Source organism: Culex pipiens, chromosome 2 (genome assembly GCF_016801865.2).
Source record: "Culex pipiens pallens isolate TS chromosome 2, TS_CPP_V2, whole genome shotgun sequence".
In the NCBI taxonomy this organism is placed as follows: domain Eukaryota; kingdom Metazoa; phylum Arthropoda; class Insecta; order Diptera; family Culicidae; genus Culex; species Culex pipiens.
In genome coordinates this window covers 176,609,760-176,629,273 of record NC_068938.1, presented here as the reverse complement: position 1 = coordinate 176,629,273, position 19,514 = coordinate 176,609,760, and the positions used below count along the sequence as shown (strand labels likewise).

General features: G+C 36.5%; 1 protein-coding gene across 3 annotated transcripts in view; it reads left to right on the top strand.

Annotated features, from left to right (window-relative positions):
• LOC120423486 (long-chain-fatty-acid--CoA ligase 6) overlaps positions 1 to 19,514 on the top strand; it is a 71,838-nt gene that overhangs the window by 14,424 nt on the left and 37,900 nt on the right. For 2 of the 3 annotated variants that reach the window (XM_039587320.2, XM_039587321.2), the window contains exon 3: positions 15,379 to 15,533. In XM_039587320.2, coding sequence (XP_039443254.1) covers positions 15,379 to 15,533 — 155 coding nt within the window. Of the gene's footprint in view, positions 1 to 6,534; positions 6,707 to 15,378; positions 15,534 to 19,514 lie in introns of those variants that run through there. The other variant, XM_039587322.2, reaches the window with a different exon arrangement.

The window sequence follows — 19,514 nt, the reverse complement described above, 5'->3', positions numbered from 1 at the left end:
GGTCAGGACAATGGTCTCCCACATTGACTTGCACTTTTAAGGATTATCGAATCCGTTTGCAAATTGATGCTATCTTCATGAAGCTTACCCTACTGTGACGTTGGTGAAACTCTTTGAAGTTCGTGAAGCCATTCCGTTATCGTGCTTTTTATCAATGAAACGGATTGAGTTTTATCGTCCGATATTTTTGCACTGTATTTATAGAGTGTTTTCGGTTACCAAGCTGCTGCTGTTGGCCTTACATAATATGACTTGCTTTATATCTTTATGATATATTTTAAAGATATTTTTATCGCACTTATCATGAATTGACTTTACAACAATGGTCGGAAGTCCCAGCTGGTAACGCCATTCGATAAATCCTACTTCTTCAGGGATTTAGACTTTGTGGCACACGATGTAACACTGTCATAAACGATTTATCACTGCTGTAGTGAGATTTCTTTTGTTGTGCTCTTCAAGTACTTGAAAAGAAGCCAATAATAACAGCCCGTTATGAAGAGCTTTTAGCAAGGTATCAGTTAGTTGTCCACAGTTAAGTTCACTGACCAGCTAAGAGGTATTGCTGATTTCCCGCCATCTTTTGTTCCTTTCAATATCATGAATCAAACGATAGGCGTATCAGATTGGTAATGATAGTCTTTGAACTTCGTGCTTTGAAATCGATGAACCATAGCTTAATATTTACTCTTTTCGATTACAAAGTCATACAATGTTCCTCTTCAGAATATCTAAAAGTGTCATCCACTGTCGCCGAAAGGTCATTAACAGCGTTGACCGTGCGAAACACGGCTGCAAGTGGACGGGCCACACATTCGCTCTTTGCACGACAACAATTAAGCTGATGAACGGCGGCGGAAAAGCGTTGCGAGGGAATTCAAAAATAATTATAACATCAAACATCATCGTTTGGATGGTTGCGTGGGTGTACTTGGGTATAGGAAAAACCCGGTACAGAAGTTGGCGAGGAGGTGGAGGGGGGATTTTCTCTTATCACACTGCAGTGTATTTACTAACCATTTTGAACACGTACCCACACTGACAGTAGTGGGACATAATTTAAATCGTGCATGCTTACATTGTTTAGTGATCGTGATGTGTGAAATAGTGGGGGTAATTGCACGTGAAATCATTGGGAAATTGTGATAAATGTTAGATTTGATATAATTTCTTGCTGATTTTGATCTATTGTAAAAAACTAGGGGAACAGCATCTAATTCCATCGTGCCTCTAATGTTAACCTCTCTCAGTGCTTTGACGTTCAATTACAGCTCATAAAAGCATTTTCAACTGAAATCTAGTGATAAATAGCTCAATAGGAAGTGAGCAAGCAAGTTTCTACCAACAATTTTATAAAATAAGTTGTATAAATAGTGAGAATCAGCAAATTTTACGGGGCCAAACAAACTAAAATTTCGCTTATCTCTTGAATATGTCTTTCTAAAACAACTTGTAGGGAGAGAGGGGTTAATAAGCACCCCCTTAGAGAAAACTGTGGAAGATATTTGTCAGATGTTCTAAAACATGTGTAAAAATCTTCAAAAACCTCATAATTTAAAAAAAAAGTTTCCATAACGTCATGATTCGAATTCCCGGACGCTTCGATACCCGGACACCTCATCTTGTTTTCTCAATTATTCGGATATAAGGCCGCATAATAACTGTCAAAACTGTGTTATTTGATGATTTCTAACATCAACATTAATTTCAATTTTTTTTGGGCGCTGTATCCAATGCAAAAACAATCAAACAAAAGAAAAATATGTGTTTACAATAAAATGTGAAACATTTCACTGAAATATTTCATAGGCGTTCAAAGCACCGGGAAGGCAAAGCAGAAAATTATATTTCTGATTTCCTTAAATTCAAGCGGAATTTCATACAAAATAGCGATTGTTTTGATGTTTACAGATTATTTGAGACTTAAAGATTGCCATAAAAAAATTTCAATCCGAATTTGTGCAATTCATAAGCAAAAACGAGTGTCCGGATTTCGAATCAGCTTTTGTCAGTGTTCGGGATTCGAAGCACAACAAGTAGAGGGTGACGAGCGGGAATTCCCGGGAAAAAATCCCTGGAAATCGACCATTTTTGGACCTCTCGATTCCCGGGAAATTTGGTCGAGAGTCCCGGGAAATTTTATACTTATAAATATCGAAGCAAAATTTTATAAAATAATCAGAAAAACATTTGAAAAACTCGAAATGGTTTAGCACATTGGATGTTAACTTGTCGAAAATTCCAATAATTATAATTGAGAGAAGCTTAAATAATGTGGAACCCATCATTTTTTTATAGCATACTTAGGCTGGTACAAATATTTTTAAAAGTTTTTGTCACCCCCCCCCCCCCCCTTCAAAATCGGCCCGAAAAATCAGGGGGCAAAAAAAATATTTTTACAATAAACTTCAAAATTTCAATGAAAATTCAAGTGCAACCAGCTGAAATCAAATTAAAATACATTCTTCTGCGTTTAAAATCATTTTTAGCATGTTTGGGTTTATTAAAAAATCTTAAGATTTTTTGAAAATTTTCGATGCAAAATCTTTTTTTTCGATACAATTTTTGTTTTTGTCAGATCTTAGATTTTTTGAAAACTAATGATTGCAAAACAACTGAACTAGTGTAAAATGCCTTTTAAAACACTTTTTTCATTTAAATGTGAAGACTATGGCTTGTTATTTAAATTTTTATATTTTTTTATTTTTTTGCCCCCCCCTTGACCTCGGCCAGGGCCGAGGGACAAAAACTTTTTAAAATATTTGCATCGGCCTTAGCAGTTACATCCCAGAAATAAAATATATTTTTTTTAGTTTTTTTTTTATCTTTTCTTATAGGGAAACCTCTTTTCAAAAAAATAAATTTCCATACCCTCTCTCGAGCATAGCAATTTTATTTTTGATGTCAATAAGTCATTTTGTGTTTCGCCTCAATCTCAATATTTGGATATATCTTGGAAGAAATTTGGTTGGCAATCTGTAAAGATTGCCTTAATCTTTGTTAAGGTCCGCTACTTGTGAACATTCGGGGTTTCCTGATAAATGTTAACATTCCAACGCCCAAGGCTCAAAAAAAGTTGGAACGGTAACTTCAACTCAATGGTTCTCGGGCATAACTCAACCAATCAAGATGATTCTTCTTTCCAGTGATTTGTTAGGATGACTAGGTGATTCTAGACCTTTGCAGAACTTAATTTAATCAAATCTGTAATTTTTGCGATCAAAAACATCGTTCCAACTTTTTTTTCGCGTGTTAACAATAAATCGCCGAAAATTCCGCGGAGGCAGTCGTTTAAAAAAAGTTGGAACGATGTTTTCGGTCGCAGAAATTTTAATCCATTTAAAATTATTGGCACTATTGTCATAGTAAAAAAAACTCCCGGGTCCCGGGAATTCCCGGGAAATAGTCAAATTCAACTCTCGATTCCCGGGAAATTCAAAATCTCGAGAATCGTCACCCTCTAACAACAAGTCATTTTAATTTTAAAATTTATATGAAAAATTGTTGGAAAAGGCATATTTTGCATTTATTCACTTAAAATTGACTGATATTTCTACATTTCCAACTTATTAAATGATTTAATGCCAGTTATAACAAAAATGATGTGCTCCTAAGTGTCTGGATTTCGCATCATGACGTTATTTTTTTCCCAAAAATTCTACCCTACAACGAGCAAGCAGGGTTGCATTTTGACCCGGGAGTTATCCTCAGTTTTGGGAGTTATCCTTGATTTTTCCGAAAAATTGGTAACAATGTCAAAAGAATTTTGAACATCTTGTGCCACAGCTCAAAAGACGACGAGAATTTTCAAAAATTGTTATTCTGCATAATTTTTTTGGATGTGAAAAGTCGAATTTCATAATGCGTTTTTTAAGTAACAATGTTTTTCTAAGGTTTTGTACGCACAGATTAGTTTATTTTTGCAATTATGATAAGTCTTTGCTCAAAAAATGGCTAAAGTAGATCAGCTAAAAACTAAACTATCTTAAAATGATTTCAGTTGAATCAGGCAAAACTGGTGTCAAACCATAAACATTTTGAAAATCTCTGTCTAATATAAATTCTAAAAATGAAAACTGTTGTAGTGCCTTATTTTATTTAAGTTTTTCATGGCTGAGCAAGTGTGACATTGTGTATTATAAGTATAGGAAAGGCGTGACAAAGGGGGGAGGGGGTTACTTTTGGCTGATTTTAGCGTGACGTACTTTATGGATGAATCCCTATCAAATTAAAACATATGAGCCATTCTCCACCAAACCCGGAAATGGATTTTACTTATATTTTTTATTTGGTTCAAACTTTGTGAGGCCCTCCCTGTGACCAAAGAAGTAATTTTGTGTCATTGGTTTACCCATAAAAGTCTCTATACAATTTTGGCAGCTGTTCATACAAAATTGGTACGTGAATATTCGAAAATCTGTAACTTTTCAATGAATTTTTTGATTGATTTGGTGTCTCCGGCAAAGCTGTAGGTATTGATGAGGACTATCCAGAAAAAAAGATACACGGAAATAATGATGATTTTTTAATTAACTTTTTTTGCACAAAAAATAATTTCCCAAAATCCGTATATTTTTAATTTTTGATTTTTTTATATATAATTTAGAGGACAAAACCACGAATCTTTCAAGCCATTCGGAAATATGGACCAAATTTTGTCTTACCATCTTACTGAGGAAAGCAGTGTTGGTATTCTCGTGCTCTCGTGAGAAAAATTCCCCTCTGTCGAGTTCTCGCCGCGAGTCTCGAGCTGCCGAGAGAAATTCACCGATTGCCCGTGCTCTCCCCCGCTCGCGAACGGGCTTTCTCTCGAGCCAGAATTGCCCGTTCGCGAGAAGTTGAACGTGTTAGAAACGAACAAAAAACAATAGAGCGATTGAAGTTACACTTCTATACCATCGCCTGGTTCGCATTCATAAGCCTAATAAAGAAATTGCTAGCTTGGGACGAGCGGCTTTCACGCGTACTACAATTCTCTCCCTAGCTCGCGAAATGCTTTCCTTCTCCTCAATCGAATTCCAACACTGGTGGAAAGGCTATAAAATCACTCGAAAAATGAACTTCTTAATTAGACCCACCTTCATGCATACCTATCTCAGAATCAAATTCTGAGCAAATGTCTGTGTGTGTGGTGGGATGTTTTTCAAAGAATTGTCACTCGATTATCTCGACATTGGCTGAACCGATTTTGTCCGTTTTAGCCTCATTCGATCCGTGTTGGGGTCCCATAAGTCGCTATTAAAAATTATGCAGTTTTGTTAATTACTTCAAAAGTTATGCTAAAAAAACGATTATGAATAAAGTTCGGAAGATTGTAAAAAGGGTGGTTTTGTGAGAAAACCCGTCATGTTAAACATTTTAGAAATGTATTTGAAAGTCCTTTCCAACGCGACCAAAACATTGAAGATCTGGGATGAACAGCTGCCAACATTGTATGGAGATTTGTATGGGTGAGACAATGACACACAATGGCTTCTTTGGTGATAGGGAAGCCCCCAAAAAGTTTGAGCTAAAAAAACAATGGTGGAAATCGGCCCATAGAGAATTGCTCATATTGAACATCTTTATAAACGAATGTACGTTGAATATTGAATTAAAAATATGTTGATAGGCAAATAATTTTGAACAGTCGAGACTCGATTATCCGAAGCCGCGATTATCCGAAGTTTCGATTATACCAAGGTTTGTATGGGACTTCGGTTAATCGAATCATGACCAAAATCATTTTTTTTTTTATCTTACTTTTAACATCAAAATCAATTTCTGCGTCAAATTTGAATATTTGATTGCCTTTTAATTAAGAAAAAGCATTTTTCCATTATGTTATCATCGCCTTTTACTCCGCCATCTTAGATTTAAAAAATCATTTTAGAGTAGTTTATGGGTCATACACAGAAAAAAATCAATTCTCGAAACCGTGAAGTCAGTTCACGATTATGAGAACCACGAAGGAATATATTCACGTTTATGGTGCAAATGCACCATACTCATGAATAAATTCCTTCGTGGATCTCACATTCGTGAACTTAATTCACGATTACGGGAATTGATTTTTTTCTGTGTACTTAAGCTCGACCATCGAAAATAAGACAACGAAACAATTTTTTTTCGCGATGTTTTGATGTTTACTCGCAGTTTAAATTCTTCGCCACCGAACCCAAAACACACAATGGGGAGCTCACAAGAAGTTTTGCTCTCTGCAAACGCACATTCGCGTGAATTACTCGTCAAACACGTTTATAAATTTTGTGCGCGCACAAACACACCGTTGCGTTGTTGAGGTTTGACCGGCTAAATATGCTGCCAACTGACCGGCGGCAGTCCTGTCTGCTTCTCACACTCCCCACGGTTTAGTACTGTTTACTACGGGGTCAGGTTAAGTCGCGTCGCGTCGTTTGCAAAAAAAAGGTCGTAGAACCAACTTTTGCGCTGTGAGAAAAAAGAGCGGGAGAAAAAATAAGAAGAGAAAGAGTAGCGCCGTCGTAGTTGTTGTTTTTGTTATTGTTTATGTGTCTAATCACTTACCGTGGGTGTGTGTTTGTGTGTGTGCTTTATTTACGTTGGTGTCGCGGTCGTTGACAGCGTGATTGACCGATTCAAAGTGCGTCTTCAAAGTGGCCACTTTCGAGGATCATTGAGGAGAATCATCTCATAGGTGAAGAAGAGATTAAAAGTAAAGAGATGAAAAGTTCGCTGAAAAGTTTAGGTAATTATGGCTAGGTGTGCGTGTGTGCGCGAATTTATTGGCACGTGTTAGTACGCACCAACAAAAAAAAACCGAAACACAAGTGCGCTACAGTACAGTTTACTACGGGACTTGCGCAAGAGCAGGTTTTCCTAAGAAGGGGGTATGCTGCGAGGCAGGTTATCCAACGCGTTGTTTAGAGCCGACGGAGTTGTTGAGCTGATGCTCAAACGACGTAATTGATGAAGTACGCACAGCGCAGCGCTCAGCTGACGGTAAATCGCGCTCTTGCCAAAAATAATAACCCTAAAGTATCTAGTTTGAAAATATGCCAAACATTCAAACAAATGTGTCTACAAAACTTAAAAAAACTAGATTATAATCTGGAGTTTATAAAAATTGAGTTTTATTTTTTACTCAATTTGACGTTTGTGTCACATTGTGTCATTGCAACATAATTGTTAAAAACTAAATCTGAGAGCGTTTCCAGTTATGTTTGAGAATTAAACTTTTTCACCAACATGAGGCTCAGGTATCAATGGGTTAACCTCAACCAAATTCGCTCAAAATTTACACATAATCCTGACCAATACCTACAACTAGGATAGGTACAGATTTTCGAATATTTACATACAATTGGATGCATAGATGCCCAGAAAAATGACCCCTGCTCCACAAGCGGAAAACGGATTTTTGGGTTATTTTAAGCATCTGTGTAAATTTTGAGCGAAATTGGCTGAGATTAACCCCCGAGCCTAAAGCTGGTGAAAAAAATTATTTTCATACAAAAATGACTTTTTTAATCGCTAATAACTTTTCAGGTTCGAGTTTTACAGCTTTGATATATTCTACAAAGTTAAAGAGTATTTAACTTTCAATAAGAATCTCACTTTTGGGAATATTTGGATGGAAGTAACGCACCATGCAGACCAAACCGTAAGCAAATTGAATTTTCCATACATTTTTTCGATTTTTTCCCATGCAAACATCACCTTCAAGTATCAATGGGTAAATGATGACTGATTTTTCTCATATTTGACCCAGAGTCCTAAAATAAGCCAAAGAACAATATTCAGCATAAACAAACCAATTAATGCACAGAAGGTACCTTTTTAGGTCATACGGAATTCCCTTACATAGTTTCAGTCATAATTAAAAAAAACCATATTTCAAATTCAACAAATCGGTCGATTTTGTGGAGTATTGCTCAATAGGAAATCCTAAAATATTAAGATTCTCAATCTTTCAAATTACAAAATTATAAAGTACTGAAGTTCCAAAATTGTTAAGGTCCAAGTATGGCGTCCAATTTTCAGGGGTTTTGAATTTCCCAGAAATGAAGAAAAAAAAAATGGAATCCCGGGAAATCTTTGAAACAGTCATGAAATCTATATTTTCATTAAATTTGTTAATCTTTTCAAACTTAAACTCATAGAATTACCTCAATAATATTAATTGGTGATAATCAACACTTCAATCTAAACAAGGACAACGATTTTTAAATAGCTTAAAAGAAATTAAAAATAGATTTTTTGTGTTCTTTGTTGTGTTTAGGATTTTAAATGAACTACAATTTTTTATCCAATGTGGTTCAAATTAAATAAGCCTTTTAAAATATATTTTATTCATATATTTTAATATGACATGTCTAGAAAAGCTCGAAAAATTTCTTTGAAAATGTCTTTAAAAAACAAAAGGGACAACAAATAAAATGAAACCAGTAAATGTAAAATTTTATATAATTTTGGAATTTTATGTTTTATATAAAACATATTATACAAATTATCTATAAGTTATTACCGTCAACTGTGGAAAATCAGGAATATAGTCTGAATAGCTACAGAAGATTTCAGAACAATAAATTTGGAAATTGGTGTACTTATTGTTTTGTTCTGCTCCTGTTTTAACCTAAGTCATGCAAAAATTGTTGCGAAAAATTTTGCTTAATCAGTTGTCTTATTTCGGTACATTTGTCGTGATTTGCCCAGTGTTTGATAGAAAAATAATTGAATATGATATTTTTTCCAAATTTAAAATCAAAAATATACGTTAATAAAAAAAGGCTTTTAAAAATATAAATAATACAATAGAAACTATTTCAAGCTCCAGGCATTTTGCGGATCTGCACACTAAAATTGTAATGCTATAAAGTTTGTATTGATTATTAAGTATCCAACTTTTCACTTATATTTCCACATTCATATCTCAATTTCCAGATCTAACCAACGATATTTTTTTTTTCTATTTTGGGAATTCCCGGGACAAATGAAAAAAAATCCCGGGAATCGTGAATTCCCGGGTTTGTAAAAATCCCGGAAATTTCGTCCCGGGAATTCCCGAGATTTTTTTAAAAATTCTTCAATTATAAATTCAAAAATTACAGAATGATTAGTGCGCTGACCACGGGGACGCGCTGTCTTGTTTTTGCATGCTCATTTTCATTTCTTTTGTGTCGCTGTTTGTGTGCATGGGGTGATTGGTTATTATAATTGAATAATGACATCATAAGTGCAGTGCTTCTGGGAACGCGCAGTCCTGTTTTTTCGCGATAATTTTCGTCGTAAATGATCGTAAAAAATTATTCCAACTGGCAGTTTTAGTATTAACTCATCAAACTATCGATTTTATGAAGAGTAAAGCGTCATTTATTTACTATTTTTGAAATTTGCTCGCGTTATCTAAATTGTAAAAACAGTAAAAATATACTGATAAGTCCAGCCCATAGCAATACTGCTCGGCTGGCACGCGATAAAAAAACTTTTTAAATAATCAATTATCTATCTTTCCACAGCCGGCTGCCTAAGATTTAAAATTTTCAACCGATAAACAAAATGCTCATGGTCACATCACTGCCACTCGTGAATCCTGACCTCATACCCATCTACTAACCCCCTCAAAGCTAATGTGATAATTTGTCGGAGATGCAGTCGATTGGGCGGTCTCTATCACTCAAGTATCGGACTAACATTCCCATCCACTTCCCCGTGACCCTACCACTGGTCGTGGCCGGCGCCGGTATTGATCAGCATGATAGGGGCCTTTGAGAAGTTGCGAAGCGAGGAAAGATAGCTCCCACTTATCTTCCACGGCTCGTGGATGTAACTTCTGGAGGTCCTGGTCAATAACGGAGTAGCAACTGCGGGTGGGCACCTATGCTTATGCTTATGCTTATAAATTCAAAAATTACAGAAATTCAGTTTTTGCCTTCCTCACTGAGGTAAGGCTATAATCCTGCTCTAAAAATGAACTTTTTATTAAAAACTCTAAGAACCACCTTCATGTATACATATGGACTCAGAATCGAAAACTGAACAAATATCTGTGTGTGTATGTGTGTGTGTATGTATGTATGTATTAGGGTGTTTCAGCCAAACAAAAAAGTTCTCAGAATCAGGCAAACCGAGGTTCCCCTAGTAGAGGATACCCATAGGGACTCTCATGCCAAATATTAGCCCAGTTGGTTGAGAATTGGCCTGTCCCCAGCAATTATAACTTTACATGTAAATTACTATGGGATTTTTATGCTTTTCGTTCAATCGTTCCTACAGGTCTGGGGACAACATGGATACACTCGGAATAAAGACAGGTGTGTAGGGGATGGTCCAATGAACAAATTCCAGAAGGAATTAGGGTTGTCCGTTCTGTCCCCAAGGTGCGCATTGGATCGACGTCCGGTGTCTCCAGAATCATCGATTCATCCTTCAAAAGCATCGCATTTCCTTAGTAGGAGAAAATTACGACGCCCCATGTCAGACGGACAAAACACAATTGTGTTTTTTAGGCCTAGAATAACAAATTTTATTTAATTTTTACCAACGGGAGCGAATGACCCATAGGGTTAAAGTTCCCTCAATAAAATCAACAACAACAACAACAACAACATGTCAGACGGTGAACACGTGGCAGAGCATCTACTCGAGTTTTGGCTCAGAAACATTCTTTAAAGTACTAAAATTATAATTATTGATGTTCCTGGAAGAATTTCAACTATTATAAATAAAGTAAAATGATGATTTTGTGTTAATAATGCAATCGATGCCTCTCCACGTGCTCACCGTCTCATATGGGGCGTCGTGGTTTCCTCCTAGCCGTCATAGCATACTAAGGAAATGCGATGCTTTTGAAGGATGAATCGTTGGTTTTGGAGACACCGGACGTCGATCCAATGCGCACCTTGGGGACAGAATGGACAAGCCTAATTCCTTCTGGAATGTGGACCATCCCCTACACACCTGTCTTTATTCCGAGTGTATCCATGTTGTCCCCAGACCTGTAGGAACGATTGAACGAAAAGCATAAAAATCCCATAGTAATTTACATGTAAACTTTGAACCGCTGGGGACAGGCCAATTCTCAACCAAATGGGCTGATATTTGGCATGAGAGTCCCTATGGGTATCCTCTACTAGGGGAACCTCGGTTTGCCTGATTCTGAGAACTTTTGGTTTTGGATGAAACACCTTAGTATGTATGTATGTGACCAACATTCTCACTGAGTTTTCTCAGCACTGGTTGAACCGATTTTGACCAAACCATTTGCAATCGACTTGGTATAGGGTCCCATACATCGCTATTGAATTGTTTGAAGTTTCGATAACTAGTTCAAAAGTTATGTATAAAATGTGTTTTCACATATATCCGGATCTCATTTATATGCATGTAAACGATGTCCGGATCCATCATCCGACCCATCGTTGATTAGGTAATCGAGAGACCTTTCCAACGAGTCCACATCATTGAAGATCTGGCAACCCTGTCTCGAGTTATGATCACTTAAGTGATATTTATGTACTTTTTTGAAGCCGGATCTCAATTAAATGTATGCAAACAATGTCCGGATCCATCAACCACATAGGTGGATTAATTTAGTTTTTTTTTAAATAAAGTTCGAAGTTAATATTTTCCATACATGTTTTATTTTCCAAATTGAAAAATTCCTTAATGCTAAATTCAAATTTGCAAAATGTGAATGTGTTTAAAGGAGAATGGGCAAAATTGGTCCAAGGATGTACACGAACGGGACCAACTTTTTTCGAAAGATCTCGCCGAGACATAAAAAAAAGTCTTCTGGACCAACTCTCTAAACCCCGGGGTTCAAAAGTTACATGCTGTTGAAGTTTGAGCATTTTGAGTAAAAATATACAAACAATCGTATTTTTGCTATTTCTAAACTCATTTACAAAATCTCTGTTTCGTTATGGATTTCGATTTTCTTGACTTCATTCGACGCGTATCAGCAAAAACTTTGAGTTCTGATTTGTCTTAGCATGATTGAAACATGATTTCTCTTGTTTTTATCCGTTTGAACCGTTTGTGCAAGAGGCATCCCATAGAAACAAGTTGAAACTTCAAGGTTTTGAAACCGGATCCAACTCAGACTGCTTCAGTGAGTATGGAAGGATTCAGTGCAATGTTGTAACAACTTATTGGAATGGTCTGAGTCATCCGAGAACCCCTTGGAGTTAAGACCGGTGAGTCTACCGCCGTAACAAGCAAGATGTCGGCGGTTTTTGACCACGGATCATACCCGCATGGCTTCAGTGAGTATGGTAGACTACTATGCTGATGTGTTGGAGTGTCCTGGGTCATCCAAGGACTCCCTGGAGTTATGATCTGTGGAGCTACAGCCGTAACAAGCAAGAGGTCGACGGTTTTTGACCCCGGAACATACCCGCATAGCTTCAGTCAGTATGGTAGACTGCTTTGTTAATGTGTTCAGATGTCTCTGGCCATCCTAGGACTCCCTGGAGTTATGATCTGTAGGTCTACGGCTGTTACAAGGACTCCCTCGAATGGTCCAGAACATCCCAACATAACAGCAATACAGTTTGCCATACTCACTGAATCTTTGCGGTTATGATGCGCGGTTAAAAATCATTGACCTTTTTCTTGTTACAGTGACCCAAATATCTAAACTCCAGGGAGTCCTAGGATGACGCAGGCCATCCTAACACATTAGCAAAGTAGTCTACCACACTCACTGAAGCTATGCGGGTATGTTCCGTTGTCAAAACCGGTCGACATTTTGCTCGTTACGGTAGGATACCCACAGATCTTAACTCCAGGGAGTCCTAGGAGAACCCAGGATACTCCAACACATCAGCATAGTAGTCTACCATACTCACTGAAGCCATGCGGGTATCATCCGTGGTCAAAAACCGCCGACATCTTGCTTGTTACGGCGGTAGACTCACCGGTCTTAACTCCAAGGAGTTCTCGGATGACTCAGACCATCCCAATAAGTTGTTACAACATTGCACTGAAGCCTTCCATACTCACTGAAGCAGTCTGGGTTGGATCCGGTTTCAAAACCTTGAAGTTTCAACTTGTTTCTATGGGATGCCTCTTGCACAAACGGTTCAAACGGATAAAAACAAGAGAAATCATGTTTCAATCATGCTAAGACAAATCAAAACTCAAAGTTTTTGCTGATACGCGTCGAATGAAGTTAAGAAAATCGAAATCCATAACGAAACAGAGATTTTATGAATGATTTTAGAAATAGCAAAAATACGATTTTTTGTATATTTTTACTCAAAATGCTCAAACTTCAACAGCATGTAACTTTTGAACCCCGGGGTTTAGAGAGTTGGTCCAGAAGACTTTTTTTCATGTCTCGGCGAGATCTTTCGAAAAAAGTTGGTCCCGTTCGTGTACATCCTTGGACCAGCTCCCATACAAATTTGCCCATTCTCCTTTGCCATAGATTTTCGCTGTATCACAATTTTCAGTATAAAATACTATATTTTTTATAAAATATCTTTTTTTTTATTGATTTTCACTTAATACTGCCATTTTTATTGTTTCATTAGTTAATTATTTTATAAAAATATCATATTTTGTGTTTTAGAACAAAATTTGTTTAAATTGCTCCGTTTTTACATCGAATCTTAGTTAGGGGTCCTATCAATAATGTTCTGTATTCATACTAATCAAGAGAGTCGTCATTTTTCATTGACAACATGATACATTTTTAAATGAAATTGCCTGAAATTTTCACCAATACCATTATATTTGAGGCAGCTTCTTTCTGAAAAATTTTGCTTTTTGATTATTTAGTTCTTTAGTGCCAAGATACAGTCATTTTGGTAAAATATAAATTGCTAATTTTCAGAATTCCTTGTGAAGACTTAATTTTGTCACTGACATCACTGTTTCAAATACTTTCAGCATGGGTATGTTTCCCACCTATGTTTTTTTTATAACAGCAATCGACATGCAAAAACAATATTTTTCGTTGATTTGAATATGTGACACTATAACCACGGCAAATAGTGCCCAGGGCATTTGTGGTAATACAATGTCCCATCCACGAGGGTCCCGGAGCATCAAAACTTCTGTTGTTCGGACTAGCAGTTTAAAAAAATCACAAAAAAGCCAAAAATATCAAAAATACTTAATTTGGGAATTCAACTCTGATTTAAGGGAAATATACCCATTTTGATCACTCTAAGCCGTTTGACCAATTCTCATCACTTTAGCCGACATCCTTTTTTTAGCTTAATTTTTTGTGAAAAGTCACAATGGATAAGATTAAAAATTGCAAGCCAACATTTTGCGGGCTAACACTTTTGAGTAGCAGATGTTTTTACTGAAGTTGATATTGATGGAAAAAGTTCTAAAATGTTACGAGGAATCTAAAATATGTATTAGTGGAAAAAAATATTAAAAGGTTTCAGAGAGAAAAAAAGGTCAGTGGTCTGGATGCTTAGAAATCTGAAATAAAGACTTTGACAATCAAAATTAAGTGCAACTGAGGGTTAATTTCTGCGAAGAAGAGAATCTCCACTCTTGAGAGAGCAGCAAAATTTTGATTTATCGTAGAGTGGTGTAGATCAGTGTCCCAAAGCATATTTTTAGCTGCGTGCCAGTTTGCAAAGGAGAAATCCTCTTCTGCCCATGTCTAAGTGTTTCCCAGAGCGTCTAAACTTTGCCCGATCAGCTGAGCACCGCTTGAGTCGTCGTCTGGCTGGTAAATATTCTCCACGTGCTACGATCTATTAATAACAATAATAATAATAATTGCTCCCCATACTCGCGGAAATTGAACGGTTAGACTTGGAACTCGCTAGCGCCATTCCGTTGGCGTTCCCTGGAACTCAGCTGAAAAGTGTGGCAGGAGGTCGTCAGGAAGCCAAGTGGGGAAGTGTTGTGTTATTAGTACATGCCACTGGCACACCCGGCCGGTGGAGGTTGCACTTTGATTAAGAGTTGCAATTGCTTGAATGAAGCCAAAGTCAAAGTCATAAAAAGTGTGTGACTGTCGTTCGGTGTTGGTGTCGGCATGGAAATGAATCGATAACTCATGTGTAAAGGCGGAAAAATGACATGGGTTTTTTTGTTAAGATGTATTGAAGAAACCAATTATTTGTAATTGTCATTACGGGATAATCAAGCTATAAAAATGACTCTTTTGGATGTTAGTATCAGTTGAACAATCTTTCATACAAATAAACATATTTTTTTTGCGTTTCCGTTGAAGATTTTAAAGTTGAAGAAATTGCTGAAGAACCACCCTAATACAAAGTACGGTATCTTACCGCCATAAAAAAGTTAAGCACAACGAGCTTTCTTGGGGCATCCAGTAGCCTAACCACAGGCTAATTGCCACTACTTGCAGGAGGAAAATGCTCAGCTTCTGCGCAACCACTAAACTGTGTACTAACTCAGCTTTCTTCTCTTTTTCTCTCTCAGTTGACGACCTGGACGGATGTCTGCAGTACGTCGGCGGCACGGGTGGCGCCATCGCCCTGACCGGGGTGGCCGCCGCCACGGCCCTCTACTACGCCACACGACCTACGCCGGAGAAACCACTAGTGCCTCTAGATAACCAGTGTCCGATCGAGGATGTAAGTACTGTTGATGTATTTGGTGTAGAGAGAGAGCAAGAGAGATGATCGCGTCACCAAGTCACATGATAGATCAGGATGTGACGCTTTCGGTATGACGTTCGTTTGGCAGCGTCACGACGCAAGTCGATCAAGTTCAGCGGCGTCGTGAAACCAAATCATGAATTGTTTCACTAGGCCACGCGGAACGACCTTTCCACTACCACGCACGGTTTAGAGCCGTTTCGATGATTTCACCAAATTTGCGTATTATTAGCTCAGCAGCAGCATTCAAGGAGTTTCAGGGAGGGATATTTTTGCTCTCATCGTTGTTGCCGTCTGTAGTGCGGTTTGGGGGAAAATAGCAGATGAGCAAATAACACGTCGTGAACGTCAAGTGAAACATGCTTCACTAATGATGTGGGATTACGAAATCGTGCGAGTAAGGGAGGGGGAGGGGAAGGGGGAAATTGGCGAGAGTACTGATTGCGTGATATAACGATTGGGTGTGATACAAACGGATTTTTTTTTTAAATTATATTGCACTTGAACTGCGTCTTTAAATGTCAACATATTAAAAGAATATCTGTTTGAGATAGATCGATAGAAAAACTTTCAATCTGATTGTCAATCTTGTACCGTGAGTGGGTGTGACATTGTGTCTGAGAGTATGATTTAGTCAAAGGGATTATTTAACAGATTTTGCAATTTCTCAGGTATTTTAGTCAAAAAAATCCTTTGGAAAAATAAACGATTTAATATAATTTAAAAAAATATTCCAAAAGTACCTTAATGTTTCTAAATTGCAGCATGAGATGGGGTGAGATTGGGTCAGTTTGCAAACGAGTGGGATCTAAGGTAGGGTTCATCGAATTCCAACATATTTTGAGAAGCTATTGGTGGATTTTTTTAGAACAATCCTACGTGCAAAGTATTTAAATGTAATTTAAACTGTTTTTTTATTCATTGTTTTTTTTTTTAATATCACCCCACAAGTATTTTTGAAATTTAAACGCATTTTTTTCAGTTTCAATAACATTACCAAAAATCAATGGTTTTTTAAATGAAAGTTTAAATTTATATTTTGTTCTGTTTGTTTTTATTTCTTTTACGCAAACAGAAAACAATTCTAAATATTTTTTAGTTTATCGAATATATTTTCATATTAAAGCATTTCTCTCAAAAAAATAGTATTTATTGGATGAACCAACCACTTTGTAAAAACATTTCTTTAACCATAGACTTGAAAATTTCTTTGAAGTACTTTTCGATTTTGTTTCGTTAATTATATGTTAAAAATATTGTCAAAACTTTTTTTTAACAGTTTTCTCAATATGAATATGAAATTCATGTTTTTCGAAAAATTGGCAGCATTGCAATATGAATTTTGTCATTTTTGTGCCAAACCTAAAAAAAATTGTTTTTGCCAGTAAAAACATCTCCGAAAATGAAAATTTTCTAAAATGGGTACAGTCTAGACGCGATTATCCAAAGTTTTGATTATCCGAAGTTTTGTATGGGACTTCGAATAATCGAATCAAGAAAAAACCGTGTTTGTTGATTTTCTTGTATTAAACATCAAATTCGAGTTCTGCGACCCCTTTTTAGTCAAATTTGAATATTTGATTGCATATTAAACACCAAATGCATTTTTTTATATTTCATTACCGCCATTTTGGCTGCTATCTTGGATTTAAAAACTCTAAATTACTTTAGTGTAGCTCAACAATCAAAAATGAGACAACGAAAAGAAGATTGTGATTCGATAATCCGAAGTGAAACTTTTCCGAGGCCTTCGGATGATCGAGTCCGGACTGTATTTGTAAAAAAATCATAACTCTTTTATGGTGTAGTTTTACCTCAACTTGGACTGAAAAAGTGAAATTACATCAGAAAAGTGGTTAAATTTCACATTTTCAGTGGTAAAATTACTCATTTTTCTGGAATAAAAGATGTACCCCTTTCCAGATGTAATATTACCATTTTTTTTACTGTGTACTTCAATACTCCAGTTATAAATAAATTCTGAGTTCCAATCGAGCGGCAAGACCATGCAAGAACAAGGTTAGAATGACTCTACAATATTTTTGAGCATAAAACACGATTTCAAACTTACAAGTTTGACAAGTTTCACAGTAACAAAAATTTAATTCTGTTGATTAGAGCATGTTCAGCGAGAATAAATCTATTTTACCTTGACGAAGCTTTGAAAATGTTGAGTTGTGTTATTTACTATTAAATTTGATATTATTAAAAACAATTTTTTTAAGATATTAGGCAAGGTTTTTAAACTTAAATTAAAAAAAAAATATACGGTATGTGAAAAAAGTATTTACACCCCTTGGGGCACTATGCACATATTGTGATAAAACATGTAAACAATTTAAAATTTGACAGAAACCTAGTGCTACGTTTTGTTCAGAAACTCATGCCAAACATTTTGTTACAAAAAGCTCATGAAAAGATGATTTATATAAAAAGTTATATTACAAATACAATTACAAAAATCAAAAAATGAGCAAAAAAAGTTTTTACACCTTTCGAAAAATTAACATAAATAAAATTATTTGTTGACAAATCACCATAAATCCAGTCTCCCAACTCCAAATAGGCATCCTTCACTGATTGAAAAAATAATTTGGATTGCATATAAAGTTTACAAACTACTTAGTATAAAAGTTCTTTATAAAACTTTTCTAAACTTAATTTTGCAAACTTTTAATTTAACTAAATGTCAATATATTACCATAGAATTGCTAAATAAACATTCTGGAGTGGGTATAACATCTTTTTGGGGGTCTTTGTATCGATAGAATAGATTTTTCGTTGGAATTTCGTCCCAACCCGGAATTACGTCGTCGGAAAATCCGTCGGCATCCGAACCGGTCTTCGATTCATAAGTCAACCTAAAATTGTTAAATTGTTTGAACCATTACTTAAAGTTTCGTTGAAAGAAATAACTTTGACTTAGCTTCAGGAATACAAAAACGCAACGCAACATTAACTATTTTTAACCTTGATTATTCACAAATGAAACTAAATTGAATTATTCAACTCAAATTCTATGCAATTATTTTTGCATGAAAAATAGAAAACCAAGAATGGTTTCATTGTTTTAAAATTATCAACATTTCCAACATGCTCACCAGTTTGCTGATCGAAAACAGGTGTCGAATGATTCAAGAAATGATTCAAATGCCATAATTTTCCTTCCGACGCATCATTAAACTTTAACGACCAGGGCCACAAATCCGTTCGCGCAGCAATTAGGTATCCTGGCTGGAAAGAAACCCCCCCAAAAACCTTGAACCATTCATCGTGACCTCGCCGCCTAAACAAACGTAAATATCGAGTTCTGGCCCGTGGAGTCGGTTTACAAACACATGGTGCTTAATTGCGAATCGATCAGCTAAATGAATCAGGGAGAGTGAAAGTTATTGATTCTGATTGTCGTTACCTACAAACATGCGCTTTCCCGCTGGAATTTCCCCTGTGTCTGTTTATTGTTAAATCGTTTGTTTATGCCTCGGCTTGTAAACAAATTATACGATACTATTTGTGCGAAAATTTGCTGGGCTACCGCCCACCAGGAGCGAGCTGCTGGATATGGGAAAAATTCGTTGAGAATCAAGTCTATTTTCAACTATGTTTAAATTCTATATCAATGATGTTAGTGATTTACCCTTAGTTTAACGATCTTGTTCGACCAAATAAATCACCCCGAGAGGGGTCCTTTGGTCATCCCATTGGCCCTTCGGAGTGCTAACGAAGTGTGAAATTAATTGACTGTTGGCTCGAACTCACTCGCTTGGTTCAAGCTGAATTTAAGGGAAAAATGTCTACAAAGTCGATCAACCCCGCAAATAAAAGATCATCCAAACAGGTGCGATCGGACGTTGATGTGATGTGAGCAAGTAGTAGTAGTAGTAGCTAAAGTAAACATTAATTAATCCACATGAGCGGTTTCGCGCCGCCGCGGCCGCCAAAGATGAGCCGTAAATG